At 38.6% G+C, this 27,694-nt stretch overlaps 1 protein-coding gene across 3 annotated transcripts in view; it reads right to left on the reverse strand.

The window, feature by feature from the left end:
• The window catches only part of TRIP12 (thyroid hormone receptor interactor 12), a 65,140-nt gene that overhangs the window by 17,166 nt on the left and 20,280 nt on the right, over positions 1 to 27,694 (reverse strand). For 2 of the 3 annotated variants that reach the window (XM_026040053.1, XM_026040052.1), the window contains exons 3-26: positions 24,196 to 24,321; positions 22,347 to 23,146; positions 16,189 to 16,294; positions 15,380 to 15,516; positions 14,401 to 14,484; positions 12,920 to 13,015; positions 11,896 to 12,044; positions 10,557 to 10,592; positions 10,368 to 10,463; positions 9,883 to 9,975; positions 9,589 to 9,750; positions 7,658 to 7,726; positions 7,395 to 7,560; positions 6,595 to 6,712; positions 6,355 to 6,511; positions 5,930 to 6,083; positions 5,207 to 5,435; positions 4,424 to 4,542; positions 3,661 to 3,868; positions 2,728 to 2,828; positions 2,430 to 2,604; positions 1,916 to 2,057; positions 953 to 1,144; positions 215 to 366 (exon numbers count right to left, since the gene is read on the reverse strand). In XM_026040053.1, coding sequence (XP_025895838.1) covers positions 215 to 366; positions 953 to 1,144; positions 1,916 to 2,057; positions 2,430 to 2,604; positions 2,728 to 2,828; positions 3,661 to 3,868; positions 4,424 to 4,542; positions 5,207 to 5,435; positions 5,930 to 6,083; positions 6,355 to 6,511; positions 6,595 to 6,712; positions 7,395 to 7,560; positions 7,658 to 7,726; positions 9,589 to 9,750; positions 9,883 to 9,975; positions 10,368 to 10,463; positions 10,557 to 10,592; positions 11,896 to 12,044; positions 12,920 to 13,015; positions 14,401 to 14,484; positions 15,380 to 15,516; positions 16,189 to 16,294; positions 22,347 to 23,146; positions 24,196 to 24,321 — 3,867 coding nt within the window. The remainder of the gene's footprint in view (positions 1 to 214; positions 367 to 952; positions 1,145 to 1,915; positions 2,058 to 2,429; positions 2,605 to 2,727; positions 2,829 to 3,660; positions 3,869 to 4,423; positions 4,543 to 5,206; positions 5,436 to 5,929; positions 6,084 to 6,354; positions 6,512 to 6,594; positions 6,713 to 7,394; positions 7,561 to 7,657; positions 7,727 to 9,588; positions 9,751 to 9,882; positions 9,976 to 10,367; positions 10,464 to 10,556; positions 10,593 to 11,895; positions 12,045 to 12,919; positions 13,016 to 14,400; positions 14,485 to 15,379; positions 15,517 to 16,188; positions 16,295 to 22,346; positions 23,147 to 24,195; positions 24,322 to 27,694) is intronic. The other variant, XM_026040055.1, reaches the window with a different exon arrangement.

Below are 27,694 nucleotides of genomic sequence, written 5' to 3' on the forward strand. Positions count from 1 at the left end.
GAGAAATTTCAAGATGGTAAGCAAAGATGCAACCTTCTACTGAAGAAAAGCAAACAGAAGAAGAAAACAGACACACACACACACACACAAGTAGTACACTATGCAATTGCTTTTTTCTTCTGCAAGGCTCTTATTTCTTGATGCTTTCAGCATTGGAACAAGCTGCATAAAAAAAATCTTCCAACAAAACAGTTACCTGAGCATTAATCCTTACCTGCTCCCTGTTCCATTTCCACTAGGAAAGTCATGTACTTTGACTGGAAACTGTTCCATTTGACTGAGGCAATTGTTCATTTTGTGGACTAATGCCAACAAAGGTGCATTTTCTAATGGCTCTAATCTTCCAAGGGGCTCTTCTCCAGGAAGCTGAAATACGTTAAAGTCTGAGTTACGTGCTTTAAAAAAAAAAATCTATCTTAAAGAAATTAAACTACGACTTGTTTCAAAAAACCAAGTAATGAAAAAAAGGAGTTAAAATCAGTGCTCTGGGTTCAAGTTCTTGCATTATCAGGACATCTGGTAGATACGTAACAAGTTTATGGAAGAATTGTTTCAAATAATACACTTCTCTCCCTGTTCCGATTTAATAGTCTTACAGGTATTAAGCATTAAAAGAGTAAGCTTCATGAAAGCTGTAATTACTCTATTCCATTTCACATTGAAGCTCCTTCTTTAAAACCAGTCACAGTAAAGGTTCTTGCAGTATTTAGCACAATGGCTGTTTTGGAAACTTTTTCTACTGTTGTGTCTAATTTTCTCTAATTACAAACTAATCTAAAGAGTTAGGATCCATGTAAACGATGTAGTATTATACATCCTAACCATATGTAAAACAATCCTCACATCCTCCATCCTCAAAAGTCAAGGTCGTCCCTGAATCTCAGGGGTCAGATTATACAGTTTGAAACAAAAACCACTCATGAATTCTGAGGTAGGAAACAGGAAGACTTACTGGAGAAGAAAAAAACACATGAAGGAATCTTTTCAATCTGATATCTCTGCTTACAACATCTTTCTCACTTTTAGATGTCAAATAAAGCAGCAGTTGCTTCACAAATCCGCTATGCTGGATTTCAAATGAGGAGACGTCAGACTCCGAGACGATGCTACGGATTTCTACAAGGCACTCTGTTCCACCATCCACCTGGAAAGCACACCAGCAATACTTTAATTTTACTACACCCTAGTATTAGGGAACAACTACAGAAGAGGAAAAAGGCTATAGTAACTCAACACAAGCAACAACTGATCAAGTAAATAAATTTGAGAAAAGCAATTTTTCTATTTACAAGCAGGTGTTACAGGTGATATGAGTTTTCCTCCTTTTAGAAATTGGATCCTGCCTCTCTCCTGTCTCATGCAAAGTAAAGATGAACTCCAAATAGAAAAAATGATCAAATGAAGAAAAAAATAATACTGAGATACATTTTACAAGACATCTTTGTAGAAGAGAAGAGGGGTGGTTTCTACTTCTATTAGCATTTCCTTATTTCCAAGGAGATATCACAATTAAAGCAGGTGAACAGTTCAGCAGTTAAGGGTTTAGATTGTCTGTCAAAGATGTAAAATCTGTTCTCGATGACGAGAGTCAATGAACACCTAACTGAACAATTTTTTATAAGTTTAAAGAGATGCATTGCAACAATGCTAGGAAGCAAGAATACCACTGCTAATGCTAGTTCTTTATCATAAATAACTGTTTAAGAGCTTATATACTAATGCTTAAAAAAAAAATCACTGCAAGTTTAAGAAACACTGCTTAAGAAGCATTTAAAGTAACAAAATCTGCACTTGTAGCCCTATCTATACTGTCTAAAATAGTCTGCTTGTCTCCAGACAAATAGCTATATCCTTCCCAAACAGTTCCACTGCTTCCTCTGCTTCTTCAGCTCATAACACATTTTCCATTTCTAACCTGGAGGTTGAGCTGTTCAGTTGCAGTGCAAAGTCTCTGTAGTACATTTAGTGCAGGATTGCTTCCATCCATGTTTTCAGAGCTAAAATAACGTTCTACAAATTTATGGGCTTGCTCCTTAATCCAGCCCTTAATTTTCTCTCTGGAGGAAAAAAACACAGCAGGCATTTAGCCACACTTAAAATATGCACAATGTAAACAGTATGAGTGAACACAGCAAGAGCACCATTCCTCTCTAGTTTAACAGGAGCCACAGATAACCACCCTCTAATTTAAACTCGGTAAAAACCTATTTCTGTTAATTCTTCTTGTACCACTTTTCCTAGTCTCCATTTCTCTCAGCACCGTACTATTTACTTTTCATTTCTCCTGGAATTGTTTACTTTGTTAAGTAGTATTTACCTCTTACTCATCTTTGATGCAGCTATCTAATCAACCGATTGCTTATAAAGCAGACATAGCTCAAAATCCACCCCATACTGTAAATGTTTTGAATGGATTTTTTTTTTGGTACCTGTTATTGGAAATGGTATCCTTGGAAGCAGCCCTTGCAAGACCACTAACTCCTGCTGTTCGTGCTGGTTCAATATTATTACTGTTGGACTGCGTGCTTAATCTTCCCCATGTTTTAGGATTTAAACTTGCCAAGAAGGAAGATTTAGGAGATTGAGTAGTTGTAGGGCTTTTAGCTGGAGGAAGCAAAGACAAAATTAAAAGATTCTCCTCGAATCAGGTTTGTTAAGCACTACCGATAGTTTGTAAGGTTATTTTGAATTTAAGAGGAGTTAGCAGTTATTTTAAAAATGATTTACCTTGATTGTCTACTTTATCATCATCTCTCGGAGGAGAATATTTTGGCCTCCTTGGCCCTCGTTTTGGCAGTCTTTTTCTCTTTAGAACATCACTCAGTCGTCTGTCCAAATTTAAAAATAAAGCAACATGTTTCCACCTGCCATACTCATACACACACCCACTCCACAGTTTAAGACATGCCTGCTGCTATCTGCTCAGAAAGGAAGCAAGGAAGGTTCCCTTCCATAGCAAGGAGGGAAGGAGGAGTTCTGCTTGCTAGTGTCACCCTTCCGTGGGTAGCCAGGTACAGCCAGCAATATCACTGAAGAGGCTTCTCCTAAATATCACAGTTACATGGGCAACTACCTATCCATTTATTTGGCCACGCTAAGACACAGAAATCACTGCTATATGACCACCAAAAGACACTGAGTAGTTGACATGTGTCTCTCACTAAAATATAGCAAGTACTTTTTAAACAGCTAAGTTTCTATTCACCAACCCCTACACTTCTCAAGTTGACACACCTCAACTCTAATCCAAACTGACTTTCCTTACTATACTAATACTATACTAATATATACTAATACTATACTAATACATTAAGAAAAACATTTCCCTCTCAAAATGAAGGCAACAGTAGCAGTACTAAAATAAAATATATTCCTACAAAAGATTTTAATTCTGTAAGAGTTCAAAATGACCCCAACAGAACAACCTAAGCATAAACCTCCCCCCCCACCGCCCTCCCCACTCCAGCAGGGAAAAAAAGGCACTACTGCTACCACATTTCACCTCCCTGGAGAGAAAAAAGGCAGATGTTAGTCGAGACTTTTACAAAGCACTTTCAATTTCTTCCAAATATTTTGTCTACTGACAGTAATGGCAACTACAGTCAGCAACGGGCTATGCTAATAAACCAGATCATTTGCTCACAACACACGGGTACTTACCCCTGCGGGCTCAGATCCAGAGAATCCTCCCTGCTGTGCTGCAAGCTGGGGGAGCCCAGATCTGCAGCAGCGTTGCTGGCAGCAGTGGCTGTTCCAGTGCTTATTGTTGTAGCAGTGCTCAGCATTCCCGATCCATTAGTGCATACTTTGGGTGGGCTTGTTAACAAAGCCTCAGACTCTGCTAAGTTTTTCACTTGGTGCATCACTCCTTCACCAAAGACAAGAAAAGTCTTTTACATATAAAAGCGCTTTTATATAAAAACCTTCTCTTTTTTTTTTGACAGTCATTTTAAGTTAAAACCTCTTGAGTATCACAGCATCCTTCCTCTGCTTCAAAACTAACGTTGAGTGAGTTTTAAAAGCAGTTAAATCCTTTCTGGAATAAGTTAATCTGTATTATTAACATAGTAATAAAACAAAAGTCACATACATGCAGAAGAAAAAAAGACAGACTTTCTACTAAGACTCATTAGTTTGGTTCATTAAAGACTCCCATGCAATTTCAGTCAGCATTCTTTGGACTAAGTAAATTCACTGGCTTCTACTGAGCTTGTTCAAACTTGTTTGAGATCCAGAAAAAACAAGCTTCCCTCCTCCAGAGTCTTGGCCAGCTCCTCTACAGTCCTATTAGAATAGCTTGCATGAATTTGCTCTTACCATGCAATAATACTACTAATGCACTACAGTGCAAAGCATCCTCCCTCCACTTGAAAAACATTAACTTAATAGAGAGAAGAAAGAAGAAAACAAGAGTACAACTTACCTTCTCTTCTGAAGTAAACACTAAAAATGTCAGGTAACTTTTGCATTAAGATCTCTGCCATCTGAAGGGCTCCAACTACTATCTTAAGGTCTTGACTTGACAGCATAGAGGCAATATGACTAGAATAGATAATTTCCTAGAGTTATGTTTGTGTTTCACTTCTTTGCTGTTCTGTTAAAATCAAGCGAGCTCATCTTGCATATACTGCTAGTCCTGAAGACTGAAAGACTTTTAACTGGCCTTTGCAAAAGCAATAAGAAATGAAGCTTTTTCCTCATCTAAATCACTTGTACCAAGTATTTCTCTAAAAATACATAAAGGAGAATTCCTTGAAATTAAACAGTGTCAGAAAACTTTGCAATGCCTATTTAAAGTTAACATTTAGTTACTGTACCTACTAGCAACCCTTCTAAGCCGTGAACTTGGACAGAAATAAACTTATGGACAGAAATAAACTTATTATTTGAGTACTATGAGATTCTGTTGCTGTTTGAATCATATTATTCTAAAAGTCACCTTGCCTCCCAGAAGAATGTATGGGCAAGTCTCAGAAATTATGAAAATAATACGTGTCAGACATTAACAGCCATATAAATCGATTTTCTAGTCTAAGAATCTATATTGGTTGTACTGCAAAAATCTAAGTTGCAAAAAAATCCCTAAAAAACAGGCAATTTCATCATCAAAAAATAAGAATTCAAAAGCACAATATTTTAAAAAGTGATTCAAAAAACAAGCTGCAATTTCACAATAGTTGCATTTCATGACTGCTAGTGTACTCACCTTGAAACAGCATGGTTTTTCAGGACATCCTTCAGAAGTTCAGCATCAGCAAAATAAATTATCCTAAGAATTGCTCTAAGGCACTTGTGTCTAACAGCAGGTCCAGCTGAAGAACTATATACTTCATAAAGAACACCAAATAATGTTTTGATAAAGGATTTAGCCAGTTCTGGGTCCTCCTTCATTAGCTGCGCTCGTGCATCATCCTTCTTCAGCTCTGAATGTCCACCTGTGAGAAATTGTGCAACAAATCACTGCCTAGTTCTCTGCATCTCTGCTCTGCTTTGATGAGTTAGTTTAGATCAAGTCAAAAATGTTACTTTAATAGTCAGATGTTAAACTGAGTTACAAACCCTTTCAAAATTATCATTAGATTTTATTTTTTCCAATATTTTATACATGCCTGTATCATAGTAGCCTACTGACTTTCTCATAATCCTCATTAGGAGGATTTTTGTATGCAGATAGGTTTCAGAAAACAGAAATCTCCTTCCCCTCCTTCAAAAATTTGTGTATTTTCAGTTCCCAAGAAGAGTTTGCCTATTAAAGAGACCACATTTGAGTAGTTTAAGTTTTGTTGCAAAGTCTTCTTCATTCATCGGAATGGTTTAACGTTCCACAGAAACAATGGGGAACATATTCCTGTTCTCAAGTAGATTGCAGAGCATCCTAGCCTAAGCAATTGCCAGAGAGGCCAGTTGTCTTTTTAAAAGCTATACTTACTAGTGTTTGTATTGGCTAAGGGGTTTGGTTTTCGCTGAATGGCACGTGCTGTTCCAGTATCCTCATTTATTTGCTGCATAGAATTAAAGTCAATAGTATAGACACGTCCAAGCGTTGACAGGCTTATCTCATCCTCACCAACCTGATGAGCTGCCTAAGAACAAAAACAACATTTAAGTTAAGAAATCCCTAATGTGTAGGGATGAGAAGGCAAGGACAGGGGCATCACAGTGGGAAAAGACTGACAGCAATACTGTAAAGAGGGGGATTAAGCATTCAATAGTTTAGCTGTTACTGAATACAAAAATTGTGCAGTACTACAACAGCAGAGTTAATAAATGCTTGCATTTCATATTGGGACAAATAAGGCTGATAAGCCTGTTTTCAAATTTTAAAAAAAACAAACAGATGTGTGGAACTACTACCTCTATTATTCGACTATCAATTCTGTTATAGGGATGCCAGAGACCCCTGTCATCTCGCCACTGCCATATTGCACCATCTGTATTTTGTGCATTTCCTTTCTTCAGCATAGTATCAACAGCAAAGATTCCTTCTTTTGGCAGACAAGGCATCAGCTCGCTGGAGAAAAATAAAGAAATAAAAACACATTAAAATAGCATTTTAAAGCAGCCAGAGGCAGAATCTACATCTGTACAACTTACCAAATAAGAGAAGTAAGCTCATAAAGTTCTTGAGGACTTCGTGGAACAAGGTCAATCTGTTCTTGACAACTTCCATTTGAGGCTCCACAGAGGAGGAAGTGAAGTGTTTCTGCAATATCTATAAAAATTACCATTATTCATGAGATTGCCTGCATCAGAATATGGGTCATTTTGTGACAGATGTAACACAGAAGAGACAGCTGCTGCCTTGAGCAAACAGAATAAAGGACAAGAACCATCTCTTTGGACATTACAAGAAAGGTGTTTTCATGGCTTTTGCTGTTCTTAAGAATATAAGTACTTGTAATATTAGAATACTGTAAGTCATTATGCCAGGACAGGGAAAACTATTGATAGAACATATTTGGAATAACAAAATTTAAAAGATGGGAAAAAAAGAAATGAGCGAGCATCAAGACACTTAAATGGCACATTTAGTTTCCTTCATGCTTCTTCTTAGAAGCCTCCCTTAAGACATGTTTCTCCTACCTGGTAAATATTACAGCTATTCAATTAGCACTGAAATAAAAGTAATTTGTGTGACTAGCAGGCTCAAAATCAGGTGAGCACCCCAGTGACTACAGAGGCCAGAAAAGGGGAGGGAAGAGAACAATTCTGAGAAAAAAAATACATTTAACAAGGTTAACTAAACTTTATATCCCCAGAAAATCATAGCAATGGACGAAAATATAACATTAGCCATATATAAGCGCATGTAAGTGCGCTACATTTCATACTCACCCTAGGCACACACAAACTTAAAGAAATGCCCCCAAGAACAGGAAAGAACAAAAACTCACTTTGCTTCATAAGTTGCACTGCAAGTGTCGGGCAATTGGAGCACATTAAGGAAAACATGCGCACCACCATGATGAACATTCCTGAGCTCAGAATAGGAGGAGTCACTACCAAGAGTTGCTGGATATTTGTTAACAAGTCCTTGGAAGCAACCTGCTGGAGCAAGTTCTTTAGACAGAGAAAAAGACAAGTTAAAAATAGGAAGGAGGTGGGGCAGGAGGGGGAAGGAAACAAAAACCCACCCCCAGAAAAGCCACAGCCTTACCTCCTCATGCTGAAAGTTGTCCACTAGCCGTGCAAAACAGAGACAAGTGCTTTCAACAGACTTTTTATCCTATTAAGAAAGTTAAGATTCAGTTGCTAGAAAGCTCATATGTTTAGTACGTACTCAAGTCCTCAAAAAGTACTTTGGAATGTGTGCAGTTTACTGGGCAAAACAATCCCAAACTTCAGAAATACCAAAATAATAGTTAAGAGAAACCTGTGCTAAGTCAAGGACTTTGACAGTCTTGTGTTCTAGCTGAAAGAATGTTCTTAGAGAAAGGTTCCTCTTCTGTAGAAGGTCTATTTGCTGTTACAAGAATTTGTGTAGAGAGATTTCTCCTGAACCATGCAGGAACTCATTTTCTGAAGCGTAAGGAACGCTGTCATTCAATATTTCTGCAAATGGCCATGAAGAAAAACAACCTTCTCCCACAGCAATGTGAAGTTCACCACACAAGAAAGATCTAGTAGTAGATGAGTGAACAGGTCTGCAACATCCTTTTCAGATTCTAGAGAGGAGGGTAAAAAGCTGAAGCGACTCAGATACCTTCACATCTATTGGAAGGTTATTCCCCATCCAAACTCTGATGGGACCCCTGACATGATCCATGGTTTCCAGGTGAACAGCAGACTCCATACACTACTTGAGGTTTGCTGCTTTGTCAGCAGAAAACCCCACCCACGTCTAGACAGGCGATACCACTTAAAGCTTAGTGGAATCTCTTTTATCGTTTCAGAGAAACCCATTCTAATTTTTAGGGTATCTGGCCATCTTCCTACTGTAAAAAGGACTAAACAGTCCAACACAAAATAAAAAGGACACCTCACTACATTTTAATAGTTGCCAAGTCCTAAAGCATAAGAAAACAGAACTACAGCAATGACTACACACTTTTTTTTTCCACATGAATTACAGCTAAGACACCAAATCCAGCAACACCAAGAAAGCAAAAACTGCTCTAAAAATAGTTTAAAAGTTAATTGAAAAGCTAACTCAAGAGTTTAACTGAAAAGTTCAATTTCAAATTGTTTTTGTGTACTGTAGACCATTAAGAGGTCAAAAGTCAGTACACCTGTCCTACTATTGCTGAGAACAGTACTCCCTACCCTTTCCAAAGCATCTTCTAAAGCTGACATATCTGACTTGTGAAGCTGCTTTAAAGATTTAAGCAGTCTCTCAGCAAGACAACAGCAGAATCAAGAATATTACAAGAGCATGCAAAAAGTTTCCCCTGAGAATTTCATTCAGTCTAATCTATTCTAGAGAAGAAAGTCATTTCTCCTTTCTCACCTTACTGATTCTCCTTAAGAGGGATTTGCCAACCAAGCAGTATGCCCAAATCTAGATCTCTTCTAGCGCAAGAGTCTTTATGAGTGCTCATTTATGAGCAAAAAAACACTGCAGATCTTTACAGTCCTAGAGCTTGGGAGTCACCATTTCAAACTACTCTGCAACAGCAGGAGCTTTCTAAGTAGTAGTAAGCCCTCCCAAAAGGACTGTCAGGAGAAGAAGAAAAAAAAAAGTAAACTTAAATGACACTGAAGAAGCTTTACCTATTTTAGAGTAGGGGAGAACTTTATAACTCAATTGTTAAAAAAAACAGTAATGCTACTGGATTTCTTCTTAGTTATTGGTAGCAAGTAAATACAAAAGCACTGTTATTCATGTTTTATGTTCAAGTACCTTAGTTATCTAATTCTACAAAGTTATGAGCGTGTCATGAATAAAACACATATACAAAAACATGAAATCTGCACATACACCAGAATAGTATGGCTTACCAGGATAGAAATGTCAAGATATTTACCAAACAACTAATTCATTACAGTAGCAAACACAAGAGATACACAGTAAGAGCAAGATACCTAGAGGGAACTTTGTATTACTTTTAGGTCAAAGTGAAGACTTACTATTTTACAAAAGCCTCTTACCTGATGGGTTAACCTTTGCGTAAGCAGTGGCAACGAGTCTGCCACAAAGTGAAACTCATCAGGCGTTATGCTCTGGCAGCAGTTAGCAGCAATAGCTAGTGCGTTCCTCTGCGCATTTATGCTGAAGAATTCCAGATACAGCAAGCAGTCTGCCAACCCACCCTGTCACAGACAAACAGAAAAGCCCTTGCATTCTGTAATTTCTCAGTGCTGCTAAAATTAAGAACTTTAATTCAGAGAAATTATGGATCACATAGATCTGACAGAGATACAAATTCTTTCTTCTATACTTACTGCCTGCAGAATAGCTTTACTATGTCGGCGTGATAACATCTCCAGGGCTGTCAGGGCCTGCTCTGCCACATCAATGCACTGAATAACTTGCAGCTAGAATAAAATAAAAAAACATAGTTCTTCCAAATTGGTTTAGCAAATAAGTTATCTTCATTAACAACAGGATAGTTAGCATGTACTAAGACACATGCTAATGCAAATGCAATGCTACTTGATACCTAAGCTATTTAAAGCTAGATCAGTTGTACAGCTGATGCAAGTGTGCACTTCATACACATTACTCTTTGCAAGATCAGTTTTCTGCAAATTAGACAATACCTTTCAATAACAACATGAACAAGGAGTTAACTCATCTTTAGAAGTTTCTCATGGACAACACAGTATCTTTCAAGCCATAGAAAATGTGTTTTAAGGACAATCTTGAAGTTAAAATACATTAAATAATAATAATAATTTTTTAAAAATACTAATCCAATTAATTCTACCTTTTCCAAGAAGACAGGAATTGCATCTACCACTACAGCGGATGATCTGGGAAGTGCTTCCATCATGTATGTTAAGGCCCGACAAGCATGGTTCATCTATAAATATATTGAGAGAATTAAGTTCAGATGATACATTTTTCTCCTTCAATAACTTTATAGTTATTGAATAGTGCATTACAAGTCACTTACAATGTCAAAGTTATGTTCCATCTGCAGCAATGTTATCTATCAAAGAAAAAAAACTTCATTTAGCAAAGCACCAAGTTATCAGCATAAATAAGGTACAAACATTACTGCAGTTTTTGACTCAGCATTGGCTTCATTAAGAATTTCAAGAGAGCAATTACCTATTTTTCAAGCAAAGAATGACCTCAAAAACAGAGAACAATTTTTAAAACATATTTGATAACTATGTCACTCTATTCGTAGATAACTATGTCACTCTATTCATATAGCACCACTCAAGTTATGTAATATATGCTATGTATCAGAATAGCTTCTTTTATTTAAGGTATTGAACAATTGTTCATATGTTGTAGTAACATGAAGTCATAATCACATTTTAAAAGAGATTAAGCTCAGAGAAAGGTGTGGAAAGGGCTACATTTTTTTCCTATATATTATTCTCCTGGATCACACCTGCTACAAGAGCCATTTCCATTCTTATAAACATATCCTTACAGTGCAGGATTTTCTGCATTCTCATAAAGCCACTCTTATTCTCACCGTATTATCCAAATAAGTACAGAAGAATACATTAAACTAAAGTCAAGTCACTAAATTGTTTAAACCCATCTAGCAATCTGTATTTCACAAAGGCTATAGATTTCACTATTTTTCTGATTAAACACAGAGTAAGCTGCAATTTCTGCTCATTTATTTTTAGAGGGTGCAATCCTACTTCTGTTCACATTGGACTACTTAACTGCAGTTTGTATTGAAAGTTTTAAGTTCTCCAAGGGAGACACTAGCAACAACAGGCACAGGTTGGCTTTTTTGGTTTGTTTGTATCCACAAATTTGTAGCACAGGAGAAAGACCCAACGACCAACAGGCTCTTCTAAGGTGTAACCTAAGGTTACACATTCTAAATAGTAGGCCAGGAATATACTACTCCAAGAAAGAGAAGAGGTAGTATTTGCAGTTCCTAGAGCAAGAAAGCTGCAGAAAAGTAAATCTGAATAACAGAAATTTCCCTGGCTTAAGTACCACAGAGTACACTCCCTACATTGTCGAAACCAATCTCCTCTGTGTATTTGCAAAAGCAACAGAAGCTACATTTTCTATATACCTGTTCACATTATTAAGCTTTTATCTATTACGGGAAGAGTTATGACATTTTAAAAACATTTCTTTAGGAAGAACTATATAGTGAAAAAGAGTGGGGAAAAATTTAAAAAAAGATCTTATATTGCACCTCTCAACGTTACCTCCAGCTATAAGTAACAAACACCTCTTGAAGTTGAGAATATTTGATTTAAGCAAAATACTGATCAGAATATCATGACTTCCATAAAAATCATCTTTACCAAAGCTGGTACAACACTCTTGACTGGAAATCCTCCCAGCGTTTCTTCGTTTCCCATGACCAACAGCTGGCACATCTCAATCACTGCCTGCAGTTGCTGACTTTCATCAGTAGCTTGGAGACCTTGTAGAAGCTGTTGGGCTTTAGAACCTAGGTATTGGGGAAAGAGGCTTCAGAGAGAGACACTGGAAGAGTCAAGGCAAATGTATTTCTGCCAGAAGGGAAGACCAGAGACAGCTTGCATTCTTCTGTACAAGGCAGGGAGGCGAATCTCATTCTTGGCTACCTTCACCACACTCCACTCACCACAGCCATCTTGCCAACCTACAGCAGGTGACAGAACCCACATATCTTCATCTTTGCTGAGCAAAGGCCTTCAACAAACACCCCCTGGATAATGCAGCACACAGTACTCATTAGACCCAGTCTTCTTGGCAGGGAGCACAACTGTCTGCCTTTGGCTCTCCTGAAAGCTGAAAGGACTTGGACTGGAAAGTATGCACCTTATCCAGCTGCATAACACAGATAAAGTGGAGCAATAGTAAGGAGCCACAGTCACAATGACACGCTGTCTGAAAGAACCAATCTCTGCTGGACACCCAAGACACTTGGAAACTATGATCAATGAACCTAACGCTTTTAAAGCTAGCTCATGCACTGATTTAAAGCTAGCAAAAAGTCCAAGGGGTTGGGGTGGGTCTTTTGTTAAGCAGTCCATCATGCAAAATAAGCCCAAAAAGGAAGAGAGAAGGAAGGGGTGAAACAGGAAAAACCCTCCCTTCCCCATCTAGACAGAAACATTAAGATGTCAATAATTAAATAAAATGACAAAAGTAAATTTCTCTTCCTTATAGGAAGAAAAGCAAATTAATGTTACTGACTAGTGGCCTACCACTACAGTGGCACAGAAGTCTCCAACATATACATCATTTTAGTAAGAAATGTAGCTAACACAGATACTAGGATTAAGTCTGAATTCTACTAGTTTGGAAGTGGAAAGAATTAAGTCAACAAACTTTGCTTACTAGCTCCACTTCCAATTGTCCTGTGGAAGAGCTGCGACATCCGAGGACCAAGAGGGCCAAACAGGTGAGGAGGAAGACCCCTAGCCTCTAACAGAGCTAAAAGCAAACAGAGGACAACAACCATTGTCAAAGCTTCTACATACTTTTGAAAAAGTTCAAATTCAATGACGCTACAATTTCAGACTACAGGACCTTCGAAACTTTACAAAGAAGAGTTAGGATTAGATTACTCCATGCACCTAGATTTCTGAAAGCACAAAAAAGACCACCTTTGGGGAACACATAACTTGCGTGCACCAGGGTATTATGGCTCCCAAGATTTAAGAAGTCACCCACTGAGTTTCTGGAAGTAACGTATTTCACAGAACAAATCTAGGCCTCTAAACCGATACTAGAAGTCTAGATCTAGAACATCGGATGTACTAAGCTGTAATTTCAAATTTGAACTCAAACATTAGCAAAATAGGTTAAATTTATCTTCCATGTTTCCAGTGGGGGGGGGGGGGGGGGAGAGAAGTTTATTATGGGAATTGAGTTACTGGTATGATTAAACTCAGAGGACCTGAAAAAGCTCTATTTGTTGCGAGTATTAAACTAAGACTACTATTAAGATTACTGAAAATAAAGTCCTCTCCTTCAGCTAGATGCTAAGTGGGTGATTCTCATTCTTATCGTACTAGGTTTGAACACTGCTGATCAATCCAAACAAGAATTAATAACAAAAAACAATTTAGCTTGGGATACATTATGCATAGCTATGCTCAATGATATCCTATAGAAAGTGAACTGGCAGTGATTTAGCACTTATTTCCAGCATTTCCATGTTAAAGATCTAGACCATCTCAAAACTGTCTTTTGACGAGTTCTTTGCACTACAGGGCCAAATCCCTCAAACAATTACATGATATACAGACTATGTTTACATCTGTCTGAATTCTGACTTTGACAGACACCTACCTGTATCTTTGTGCAACTTGGACAGATACCGTAACTTTCTATACTCCATTCAAATTTCACTTAGGGAAAACTTAAAGTAACAATAATAAGCACAAAAATATTAAGCAGAAGTAGGTAGAGCAGCAACGGGTCTCATCAGGTCTTAAAAAAATTAGATCTTTCTTCTTGTAAAGACATTTTTGTATTTCCAAGCCAGCTAACACACTCACAAACAGGACTGTCTTCTTAACTCTCTTCCCTAACATAACTAAAAAAAGCAACCAACAATACATTATGTTTAATGCACTACCAAACGAATCCTTACACTGTATCCTCCCTTCAGACATCATTTCCAAATTCTTGCATCTTTTGTGCAGAGGTTTGAAACTCCCTACTTCAAAAGAAGTATATGTAAGCAAGGGATCTCATGCACAGACACACGAACTACAGGTTTCCAACTATGTATTATACAGAGGGTGTTTGGACTCTGTAAGTAGCCATAGTAACACAAAAACCAATTTGTAAATTAATATGAAAATTCATACCTTGTAATCTTCCCATCTCAGAGTCATCTGACTCACTTTCTCCAGAGGTTGTCATACCTACAGCTCCAGCAACTGAACTAGAAGCTAGAAAAAAAATAAAATTATGATTAGCAAGTTCCCATAAAGCTGCAAAATCCCCATCAACTCTAGCATTAAGACAAATGGTTCTTAGGATACTCTGCACTTAATATTGCTGCAGTCATACTTCTGTACAATTGCCACTCCAACAGACTGTACAACAGTCTGTCTACTGCCCTGGTCCTAGTCCTTTTCAAAAAGATAAAAGGCACTATAGCGAACCAGGATGATGAAAAATAGCTAGATCAACAAATTATATTTCATTTTTTTCATACTTCATTTCAATTAATTTCAAATTACTACAATGACAGAGTTCATTTTAAGAGTAAAACATTGACGTTTTCTACATGCCAGCAGAAATGTAGAAAAGCTCCTTTGAACTAAGTGCTAATCATGACCAGATGATAAATTTAAGTACCATGCAAGAACTCCATGAAGGTGTAAAATATTCCAAGTGCAAATAAGGAACACTTAGCTCAATGATAAATTTCTCCAGTATAGACAGGCTTAAAAATTCAGTAGAGAACTACTAGAACTTTAAAATACTTTCCAGCAGTTAGAAAAGAACTTTTGCAAGTAAATGCATGTCTTTTACAGTCTGAACAATTTGGTCTTTTCTCTTCAGTTGGCCCCACAGTAATTCATATAGCATTAGCTAAAATTAGTTTAGTTTCCAGCAGCCTCCTCCTTTCCAGGTCTGCCTTATTAGAAACAGCTTGGAGACTATGAAATAGCGTAATTCAAATTTGTACCACATGTCCAGGAGAACAGATTGAAACGTAAAGGTTCCTTTCCCTCAAATAGCTTCCAAAAGTAGTACAATTTAAACCACACTTTCTCCCAAAAGCTTCAGTATTTTACAATGCTAAGAAAACAGGCCGCAGTTGCTCTTTCTCTTTACCTGCAGCCCCTTGGGGAGCCTCATCTGTACGTGCAGCTGAGGAGTTAACACCATCCTGGTTGTTATCCGGATCAGCCATCTTCTCCTGTCGGCGAGCTTCAGCTGCTCCTCTTTTGCCCAGGCCAGAGCCTCGCCGACTGAAGATTTAAAAAAGCACACAGGGGTTTGGGAGCTATAAATCAAGACTTAATAGTATGAGGCTTTTGAAAAGTTTTTATATATATATTTATTTACATAAACCATAACTACAAAAGTGATGACTCCCCACTCCACTCTACAGTCTACTTAAGAGTATTAATTTGAAACTAATTTTGCCCTGCATCAAATGACATTTCACATATTTAAATACTTATAATATTGGTTGTTTGGATGCAACCAATGACAAACATATTCAGCTCAGATATACACTATTATACTGTCACACTGTCTGTTTAAAGTCCTTTATCAAAATAGTCAATCTTATTATTTTTAATGGAAAGTTCCTCAGAATTCTTTAGCTCTTAGTGTTTAATCTCTATATTAAACATTATCTCACTAAGAAAAAGGATGATTTGCATTTGAGCTATTAGCTTTGGCTGTCTCTTCTCCCTCACCCACTTCACCCCCTGAACTGGAATATCTGAGGGAACTGATGGTGCCAAGTCCTGTGCACATCTGTGCGTCTGCACATATCACAGCGCCTCAGCAGGCCTGCAGAACTGCAGCTACTTCTCCAATAGCACAGTAAAAGGTAGGCATGGCTAACTTCATGTAAAACCCACAAATATCAATATGCCACAGTAAATACAGCTTATTTTTGTAGGTTTTACCTGGTGCTAGCACAGGAGCCCGTGGTCTTTTGCCGTGTGCTCCGCCGCAAACTGGGGAGCTCAGCAGGTGGTGATTCACTGCGCTTCTTTGTAGATTTTCGTAGACCTAAGTGACACAAATAATTATTTAAAGGCTTACTCTCCAAGAAGTTCCGCAGAAAACAAAAGGCAACAACTTTTACAGGAAAACTGCAATCAGCTGACTTCAGCTCTTTCAGATACCTTAAACTGCTGCACCAGTAAGAGGAAAGATTTAGACAGCAGCTCTTTCACTTACTAATCTCCATGTTGTTACTTGGACACCTTTTCCTAACCTCTACTCTACAGATAAGAGATCTTTTCCATGCCAAGGAGGTACTGTAGTATGGGGCACAAGTCTCCCATTTCCACATGCTGATATACAGTATATCTGTGGCAGGAAATAGTTCTAGTTTTGAGTCAAAGAGAATGGGGGGGGAGGGAGAACACCAACTAGGTTTAGGGGTGAGAACCAAATACTTCTCTCCAACCTCCTGAAGTAAAACCTGTACAGAGTAAACACAATACTTTATCACCTTAAGTAGCTGAATCCTTATTCTCATCTCAGTCAGTTTGATCCACATTACTACAGCTTATTCAAGCCTGCCTGAAATCCAAGGCCAGCACCATCCCTGAGGCCGGCACCACTAGTGTTCAGAGCTCTAACAGGTGTTTATCATGTTTTTAATCAAATCCCTTGAGTTCCTGTCACTGTTGTAGTGTCATTTTAGGCAGGTAACCCAGAATATCTTCATAAGTTAAGACTCTTAAATTTTTAATTTTAAAATATTTGCTCTATTGAAGACTGACATAATGGACACTATCTGCTCCAAATCACAAAGCCACCAGCCATCATTCTGGTGGCATCTCCCATCGCAGATTCACATAGGACAAATACACATAAAACTGCAATACAAGTATAATCCTATTACCAGGCTGAAATACTCCAAAACATATCTTCCAGATCAGAAAGGTGCCAATTTGAGTACAAAAATAAATATTACTATTAAACAACCTACCACACATCACAACTTCATTTCCCTGCTGCATTTAACACACAAAAGTAGAAGATCAAATTTGGGGCAAATGGGGCACATTACAACACTTGCTAGTGAATTTGAAAAGATGAAACAATTGTGTCATTTTGCCCTCTTCCAGCAAGAAAGCAGAATAAAACACACACACGCCGACACACACAAACACACACACACGCCAACACACACACACACACACACACACACACCATTAACACCACCAACGGTTCCAGCAGCAGCAACATCCCGCACCGTGGCCAAGTTTCTCAAGAACAGGAAATACCCAGACATTGTAGAATAAAAAAAACTTTCATATTTTTGTTCTACCAATGCATGTTTTAACTAGCACGTCAGCACAACATGACTCCACCAATAAAACACGGCTCTCTCTGTTCACATAAATTCCAGTGCTGCTTTTCCACAGAACAGAATAGTAGGATTCCAGAAGTGAGGAGTACTTTTGCTTTATATTTGAAAGAAATAAAGGGGAAAAGACATCCTACTGAAACAGAGCTCACTGCAAAGGGTGTGCGCATGCACACCAATTCTTTGTGTAAACGCACCACTGCTCCCAAGCCAACGGCACTCTGCTCCACACTGCCAAACTCAACGAACCTAAGCCCCACACTAGTTCCTACCAGCTAAGTAATAAGCAGTCAGGCAGACACTTCTATTTTAAGTGAAATAAAATAGGCTTAGCTTAAAAATAAAATAGGATTTAAGCCAAAGACAAATGTATCACCAGACAACAGAGCTTAACACCTTACTGCACTTCAGGTGTATGTTCTCTCACTCCTGCTTTACTACCCTCAACCTGATCCCTTGATGTACAAAATTATTCCTTTTTTTGGTAAACTAGCACTCTGCCAGCAGGGTGAGCTGAGCCAGCTCACCAAGGGTCAGACAAGTAGAGACAGAGTGAAGAAGCAGGACAAGGAATCTGCAAAAGGGGTCACCCCTTTTCACCGAAAGCATTCATTTATTTGTGCTTTCCCCTTAAACAGCTACCCCAGGGAGAGTTCAAGATCCTAAGGAGTTACTACAGCTCAGTCACCAAACAGTAACTTAAAAGGTGCCTTCAACTTGAGTTAATTTTCTCCTCCTACCCAGATGAGAACTTGACTCATTACATCCTTTGTTTCTCTACTCCCACATCTGCATTTCTCTACCCCTGATGGATCTACCAGGGCAAATATGCCCTTGCACCTCCCTCTATTTATTTCAAAGGCTAAAAAGGAAGTGATGAAAGATTTTTTTTCAGAGCTTCCCCTGCCTTCCTGCTGTTCAAAGACACTTTCTGTAATTAAGGTTTATTGTTTAAAAAGGCTTAAGTCGATCTCAAGTCTAAATCTTTTCAAAGGAAGTTCACCTTAACACACTGCCAACACGGCCTCCTCTCTGGGTGTCAGTCCTGTGCTCTGGAAGTTGTGGGAAGAAAACAGCCCCGGCCTGAGGTGGTAAATAACACAGTGCTCAGAGAGACAGGACTAAAGATGTCCGCTGTCTGCCAGAGAAAGGAAAGCACCGGTCATACTGCCATGAACAGACAACGAGGGCTTTTTGATGTCTTTCACTGGAGTTATTCACCTGGCACAGAGCTATCATTAAGAGATCAGTTTCCAAAGGACTAGGAGACAAGAGTAGAGTTAGACTTTCAATAAACTGAAAGCAGGTTAGGTTTAAGCAAAATCACATTTACCCACTGCAAAAGATTTAGACGTAAACTTTAGAATTAGAGCTATGGGGCTTCCTTAGTTATGGCAAACATATATTGCTTACGCTGTGACATCAACCCATTTGCATGCCAAGCACTCATGTTAATGAAGCTGAAGGAGAAGACCCAAACAGGCTAAACCAGAATCATTGCAGCTAAACAGAAACAAGTATTAAGATGCCCCAAGAACATCTGCATATTTCCGTCTGTTTACTGGTCACCATTTCTTTCATAAAGCAAATACTTTTTAAAGAAACTAGTTCCCAAAGTGGCTGTGGTGCTTCTGCTTACTTGAGCAGTATGACTGTTGAACAAGGTTAGTCTGAAAAACAACTCATAATACCAACAGCCTTTTGGTTTACAGTTCAGAGAAGATAGCTCAATAAAGATTTGTTGGAACTGTCACCCAGGCTCTGTGTCGAGCTGCTCTCCTCCTCAGGCAACAAGGGGAGTGGACAGGGGAAGGGGCAAGACCACCCTCAACGGCTCCACCAGTGCACAGCTCTAAGGCTACAGCCACCACACACACACCCTTTGCTACAGCACATCCCCGTCTCAACCCAGCCTCAACTAAATGAGTGCTGTCTTCAGACTCTCCTTGCCATTACCCCTCCCAAGTCCCTTCAAATCAGTTACGCATCTATGCTGTAGGTTCAAAGCGTTCCAATATATCCCAGCAACTCAAAAACACCTTCCCAGCACCCGGCCAAGGCTTCTCTATCACCAGTAGCATCCCTAGCAACCACCTGCTCTCAGTGTCGTCCCAGGCATCATCTCTAGTTTCCTTCTGCCCAAAGGCCACAGAAACACAGACATTTCCATAGGAGCACAGACATAATTATGCTTGCTTTTATATTGCTGCATACAAGTAAATTGACCTAATTTGCAACATTTAGGAAGGCCCGGCAGAATACAGTGCCAGAAAGGGATATGAAAATGTAGCTAGATCAAAAGACAGCAAAACAAAGCTCCTGCATTGTAATTCTATGTTGCAGTTTCTCTCTTCATATCAAATTGTGGTATTTGACAAAATTAGTCATGACATGTACAGAATGATTTTCTTCCTCTTATTTAATTACTATTTCTTCCTATTTAGATAAAAAGGGGGAGGCAGGGAGATGATGATTTTAGTCTAGACTGATTTTAAATTTCTCCAACAAATTCACAAGCCTCAACAATGTCACCACTCAGTCCCAAGACTGGTGGGGTAAGTGAAGCCTTCAAAAGTCACCATGGCTGTATTTAACATTCAATATTTCTCAGGACATGAGAACCTGTGTGTTTTCTTCCGATACGAGAAGCTCTCCTGGCAAGGCTCTTGTTGCTCTTCATTCCTCTCTTCTATGGAATAGGCTACTTTAGCTCTTCCACATTTTATTCTAAAATCATAATCACCAATTTGTAATAGTTTTCAATGGAAAATTCAACTGCTTCTACTTCCATATCTACAAAGGGTATTGGTATCACACAGAAAATAAGCTTGTCCCAACTCTTCCTTTCTGAAGAGCCTAACATGGCGATTTCTTTTTTGTGAATAATTGAGAAGTGTCAAAAAAATACTAAACCTGAGTATTTTCTTGGAATATTCAAAATATTTAATATTAGCCTCAGCATTCCTTCAGTTACTGACTCTATATGACAGACAAGATAACATCTTTTTCAAAGAAAGGATCAAAGACCACTGACACAGTAGCTATTGGATTAACTCCGCTGTCATCTATAGGCAAAGAAAGGGGTATTAGACCTCTGAGGCTTCCAAATATTCCTGCCCGCCAGCTGCTCTGCTCTCCAGAGGCTGCAGCTTTCCTTTACCTCTAATGAGCCCACAATGCTTGCTACCATCCCCTACACTCCTTCCCAGGAAGGAACTCATATATACTTCTCACACATATATACGCATGGACATAGCGACCCTACTTACCTGGCTTTGTGTCATACTTGAATATCCTAGTCCAACCTAGCTCTCTATCTTTTGCATAAGCTGATTTTCAGGTCACTAAAGCAAGTCAAGCTGGCTTCTCAGGAAAGCCCTTATGGGGATAATTTAGGCTTTTCTTCTCAAATTTGGCTTGTTTTTCAAGCTGCTGACACCTGGATTTACTTTAGGATCCCACTGTGCTGTTTCGCCCTTTCGCTGGCAGATGTGAATCGCCACTGAAGCTGCCTCTGCCTTTACCTACTCACTACCCACTCACCGGAGAAACTTCTGCTCCTCCTTGGTGCTTTTCTCCAAAAGTCGGCCACAACTCAGACTCAGCTAAGAACTTGCTGGCCAGCCCTACCCTTGCCTCATTCCTGCCCCTTCCCATGCTGTGCCAAGTCAGAGATCCTGAATCTATCAGTTTTGAACCACAGAGTATACAAGATAAAGCCAAGGGCAGTCCGTTTCCACTTCTCTAATCCCTTGCTTCCTGAACCAGCTTAGATCATCCTAGAACCAACAGTCCAGGCATGCAGATCATCCCAAACAAGCCTGGTAAGTCAATTGAAGCTATTTTGATTATACAGGAAGCCATCAAGCTCCTCCTGTTTATTTCACCTATTTCCTGCATTACTACGAGCTCCAAACATGCCCCAGTTGGGGCATCCTACTCTATACCGTGCCCAAACACAGGAGCAGACAAGGAATCTAAAGCAACTGTTAGAGAATACATGCTACAAACAGATTTTGCAGTACACAAAGTTATATGGTGCATTCTTATGAACGAGTTTAGACAAAAATATTCTTCCATGGAACTGGGCTACAAGGATATCTACACACTAATGAGCACAGGCTCCACTTGGAAATACCTTTAATGAGAATGTCCAAACAGGGTACATCCTATTTTAACTCAGTGAAAGAGTGACAACATGTTTTACGATAACAATTAAAAAGACAAAATGATACTAAACTTCTAGGCACCGCAGCCTAGAAAGATTAAAAGATTTTTACTGATCTTCAATTAACATCAAATGTCCTAAACACACTAAAGAGACAGAAAAGCAGGCCTGAAACAAGAAACCACATATTTCTACTTGTGTTCCAGCATTCATAGCTCCTGTTTTCAGATAGAAAATTAAAGAAAGCAATTTATAAGAGAAGACGAATATAATGAAGAGTTTTCTAAATACACTTCCCAATCACAACAGCATTCAAGTATCTTACAAGAACTGATGTTTATGAGAGAAGCAGCTTACACCTACAAAGCACAGATTCTGTACAAAGTCACTTGCTTTAGATGCAGTTTCATACATAGCTTTACCTAAAGGCTCAGCAGAACACACTACGAGTTACCTTAACCCTAAAGTAACACCATGAAACCCAAAAGCAGCACATGTGTTTGTTTAGATTTCGTTTTCAGACATCCATGCCTATTCTTCCACAAAAACCAAGCAAAATATCTTCAACTTACTGGCTAGTTTCGCTTGCAGTCCCGAGGGTCCAGGTTTTGATGCCTCTGACTTGGAAGAGCCTGGTAGAGACAGTTTTGTTTTAGGCAGGCTAACTTTCGGGCTGAAGCGAGCAGCCCAGTCGAACTTAGAAGAGCCGCTTGTTTTACTCTGTTCTTTATCCCTGCTACTCCTTCTCGGACTGGGACTGGATGCAGAACGGGAACGTCTAGCCTTATTCTGGTCCTTTCCCTGTTTTACTCTTGCACCCTGAGGAACACTGGAGGAAGCAGAGGCAACAGCAGAAGAGGAGGAGGACGTGGAAGCTGAAGAAGAGGAATCAGTGATGGTGCTACACCCAGCTTTGGCTGAGGTCACCGATTTTGAAGCCAGCTTGGAGGGTTTTGCTGACCTCTCTTCAGCGCCAGTTGATTCAACTGCTGAAGCACTCTTTATACAAGATGGGCTTTCTGTCCTTTTTCTTTTCTGACTTCGGGAGCTACCAGCAGCTCCACCCTTTCTGGTGTGAGCCTTGCTCGTTGATGGTAATTGTGCACACTTCGGCTGTTCTTGGTCTAAGTGTCTCTTCTTAGATTTACTATGTGGTTTGCTAGTTTCCAAGGAAGTTTCAGCGTGCTGAAGTGCTTTGGGTTTTTTAGCAGAGCTAGGAGAATTGGTCCTGCTGTAATCTGGACTAGCACTGCGTTTAACTCCTCGAGAATTGTCTTTCTTAGGCACTTGCCCCGTTTTTTGCTTTTCTGATGTATTGACTCTTTCTGAATCTTCTTGTTGTGGTATTATAACAGCAGATGAGCTACAGCCTCTGCAGGGGTAAGCAAAAACAGCGTTACTGTTAAAATAGAGAAACCTGATGCTATTGCAAAATTTTTGCAAGATAAATGCGAGCATTCTCTATTAAGGGAAGCCACAGGTAACAAGCCCTACCCACTGTTAACTTCACACTAAGACAAGAAAAAACATGCTTGAATGAGGACAGCCCCGTTGCAGCTTTCAGTGCATCACAACAACAAAAAGATCCAACACTTTGCTAGCACGAAAACTGTAACGGCAGCAAAGAACACACTATAACAAAAAAACACACTATAACAAAAGGAAACGAGAAAACACTATAACTACAGCAAAATAAAACATTCCTCTTTTTTAAAAAGAAAAAAAAAAGAAGGTAAGATGACTTGGATCAATTTTGATCAATTTTTTCACAGAAAGGTAGAACTGCTTAAAATGACCAAAGAAACAAAATTCAGGTCATGAAGCTTAACTAATTAAAAACACAGAGCTCCAAAACAGAGCAAGTGTTTAGTAATGCATAACTAGTCATAACCATATCCTAGTTCTAGTTCAAGGAGGTGTTTAAAAAAAGTGGCAATCTTATCCATCTTATATCAAAATAAAGGTAATTAATCATACATACAAAAAGGTAAAATTCTTTTTGACATTGTAGAAGTTTGCTCCAGTGTGTAAGTAGCCAAGAGCAGGACAAGACCAAAATGTTTACCCCAATTGCAGGCAAATTTTGGATTATAGGTTGCAATTAATATATGATACCACTCAATTACTTGGGCAATCCTCCTCCAACATACAAGGTGCAAGAGAGAAACTAAGCAGGCCAGGCTAGTTATGCAGGATTCATTCCCTCCCCACCACTGAAGGGAGACTGTGAGCTGGTGAATTACAAGCACAAGCACCAACAAAATGCAAAGCACGAATACAATGACAGAACACTACACCTAGTTTAGTTAAAAAGCTATTACTCATACATACATTTTAAGAACTCCATATTACTAGATACATTAAATACAGTTGTGAAGTGCAGATAACACTTGTTAACATATGAATATGAAGCACAGTTACCTTTTAGAAAAGTGTCCCTTGGACTGCTCAGAAGTAGTATTAGACTGCACTTTGGGTGTCTTTGAAATAGATTTTCTACTCTCAGGAGGGCTATGTGCCTTATGTTTTGCCTGCCCTAAGTGTGACCTGTCAGCAGAAAGTCAAAACAGAAAGCTATCAGGATTCTGAGATACAAACCTGTAGGTGGAATATTTTTGGCTTATTTACAAATATTAAAGTAAAACTTCTTTCCCCCCCCCTCCCCCAACAATCCCTTATGTTAAAGAAATACTTGAAAAGAACCGCTTGGTTTTGTTATAAATCGCTACAATGAGTTTAATTTTTAAGCGCTCTATTATTTACTCATTTTAAGGTAGACATTTTCTCCCACCTGAACCGCAGATAGATTCACATATTATTGCACAAACTTGCTAAATGATCACTAATCATACAGCTAGCACAGTAAGACACAATTTTAGACAACTTAAATATATATATATTTCACACACACACTCATCAACTTCAAGATTGCATGCATTGAGATTTCATGCAGTTAGAAGTGTTTAGGGAGGTCGGTCTCTTGGTTCTTCAGTTTAAGAAGAATCAAAGGCTTAAACAATGATTTCCACTCTGCAGGAAAGCTCAGCCTTGCCTAGTATTTTATTTCTGCCACTTCACCAGTTCAATGTTTAGGAAGAGGAAAGCAGAAATTCATGCTCCTGCTCAAGGAAGTCACATGAGACAAAACCTTCGATGTCAGAGAAAGGGACTGGTTTCATGTAAGTTCTTCAAGAAGCTTTTAGCTAAATGCAAAAAGAAGTGTTTTACCGCACAAGCTCATGAGTGGAGGGCAAAAGAAAACACACTATTACACTATAAATACATATTCACATATTCCATGTCTATTTCCAAAACCATCTGCAAGACTGAGAAGTGACAGCTCATCAGCTTTTAAAGCACAGCGTGGTATAAATACTTGCTAGGCGACCACTCACTTGAGCTTCTCTGAATAAACTATGAGAACTTTATAATTCACATATCCCATTCATACAGAACATTTGAACACTGCCAACCTTTACAAAGCCTCCTATAAACTTATTCTGGTATTAATGCTGGAAAAAAGAAGCAAGGTATCAAAGTTAAGCAAGCACTGATTAACATCAAAAATCAGTGATTAGTATCAAAGAATTAACATGTCATTAATTTAGGATATCTATTGAGTTGAACTATGCTTCATAACCTTAGGAGGTCGGGACAGCAAAACTGAAACATCTTTTTCCAACTAGTGACCCTGAACATTCAAGAGTTTAGTTCAGAAGAGCAAGTGGAAGGAGTTAGAGTTCCACAAGTTCTCAAATAACTTTTTTCTAGCCAAACATCAGCAAAGGAGCAAAGGCAACGCTATTATTCACCAGAAGTCTCCCCAGTTTCTTAAGTATTCCAATATTAAAAATAAAGCTTAGCAGGAAAAAAATATATATAAGAGAGAGAATGTGTAAGCAGGAGCACAATTCTAAATAGCTAAACACCTCCATGATAATCTAGCCACAAAGTGATAAAAATCCAAGTAACACAACCCTGCACATGAAATAGCATGGCAGTTAAACCGAAGGAACAGGACTGCCCCCTCCTCCAGGATTTCTGTGATGGCAAACAGCCTGTCAGTTTGGAGAGACTACAGAATGCAATTAAAACAATCTTTCCACAGCTAACAAATATCATCAGGGCAGCTGTGTAAGAATTAACTTGCACATGAAGTTAGTTAAAACATGTCTGATGAGCTAGAAACAGGAATAAGGTGTGAGAAATAAACAGCTGTGAAAACTACCCAGGCAGAAGGAGGCTGACCTCAGGACTGCAGTAGGGTAAAGCCAGCAGCACGCTGCCGATAATTCAAGGCTTTAGCTCCAGGCTATCCACTTACAAGCTCTGTATTTCCATGTTAACATATAATTTGCTCAGGGGATGCAATCGAAGAAATATTCTGGCAACAAGTATTCTGAGAATCAGAGTTTCTTAGTACTGATGAGGAATGAAGAAATAAGTATTTATTTGTGATCACGCATTTCCATTGACAGGTGCAGGTCCAGGGAGACCAAGGGCTTCCTGTGCCTTGAAGGGGCGTTTTCACAGCTTAAGACCCCAGTTTTACAACCCACCCCAGGGCTGTGCTCACTTGGACAGAGCTATGCACTGATAAGCACTTCCACTCACAGCAGACACTCAGCTAACAGTAACATGCTTTGCAAAAAACATCGTTGTTCAGCGTTTATACAAGGAGTCCTTTGGAAACTGCCAGCCCTTAGCTTTTCTTAGAAAAACCATGAAGAACCAACCAGAACTTGCCCTCAAAGAGTTACTTTGAACATATTAAAAATATGTTTTTGAAGTTCATTTTGAACCTTCTGAAGTTAGTTAATTAACAAAAAGTGTTTCATCTAAGTCATGATCGTCAGTGGCTCAAAGTGAGATGTTAAATACTTCCAAGTATTAAGCCTTACAAACAAACAAAACTATCCCACATTTGACATCTAAAAAATAGTAATGCTGCAGATCACGAGCTACTTTCACTCTTCAGAACTATTCCATTTGTCTTCCCATCCCTATTTCACACAGTCCAATTAGAAGTACTGTTAGAGGATTCAGCCTACATAGACAAAATGAACGTGTAGTGTATCGTTCAAAAAAACACATGGAAAAGTTAAACGTAACATTTTTCAACATGATTCTGCTAAAATGGATCAATCTGACAATTAAATATTAGATTTAGTTTTGACACAAACTTCATGTAAAAGACTTAAACTATCAAGATTGGTTCTGAAACAAATTCTTTCAGAATGGAATTGGCAACTCCGCCAATAAATTATTCTTGTTTTAGTATTTGAAATAGGTCAGTCTAAGATTTATTCCATATCCTGGTTCTTGCATTAGTATCCACCATATCGATTTTGAGGACCTCTGTTTTCTCATGTAGCCTCCAATCCAAAATAAACAGGGATAAGTATTTAGTATATTACGAAAATGTGAAGTTTAGCAAAAGCCATTTGTACACAACCAACAGCATGATAGTTATTCACATCAAATTCATATCCAACTTAAATATTTTTTCCATGTTATGGGGGTAAAAAGTAAGACTACAGGAGTCAGGCTATAGAAATAAGTATTACTGTCACTTCACAAAATTGGAAAAAAACATACAGTTTTTGCAGTACTTAGTTCTGGTGCAAAGAACCTCTTCCATCCCTCTACACCAGCAATACACTGAAGCACTGCTTGTAACTGAAGAGACATTAGCTGCATGAGTTTTGAAGAGATCTTCTGTGCCTCAACATTGTTTTCAAATTTCTCTCCTTTAAGCTAAATATTAACGTTTGGAAACAGTCGACAGCCTAAGTAGAAATTTAAGGTTGCAATGCCATAAATCTTCAAAATACATGAAAAGTTTAAAATATTATATATATAATTATTTATAACAAACTTCTCTGAAGGATTAAGATTAAACTGCTCTGCAGATTTTTAA

Source organism: Nothoprocta perdicaria, unplaced genomic scaffold (genome assembly GCF_003342845.1).
Source record: "Nothoprocta perdicaria isolate Ctin4 unplaced genomic scaffold, notPer1 scaffold_25, whole genome shotgun sequence".
Taxonomy (NCBI): domain Eukaryota; kingdom Metazoa; phylum Chordata; class Aves; order Tinamiformes; family Tinamidae; genus Nothoprocta; species Nothoprocta perdicaria.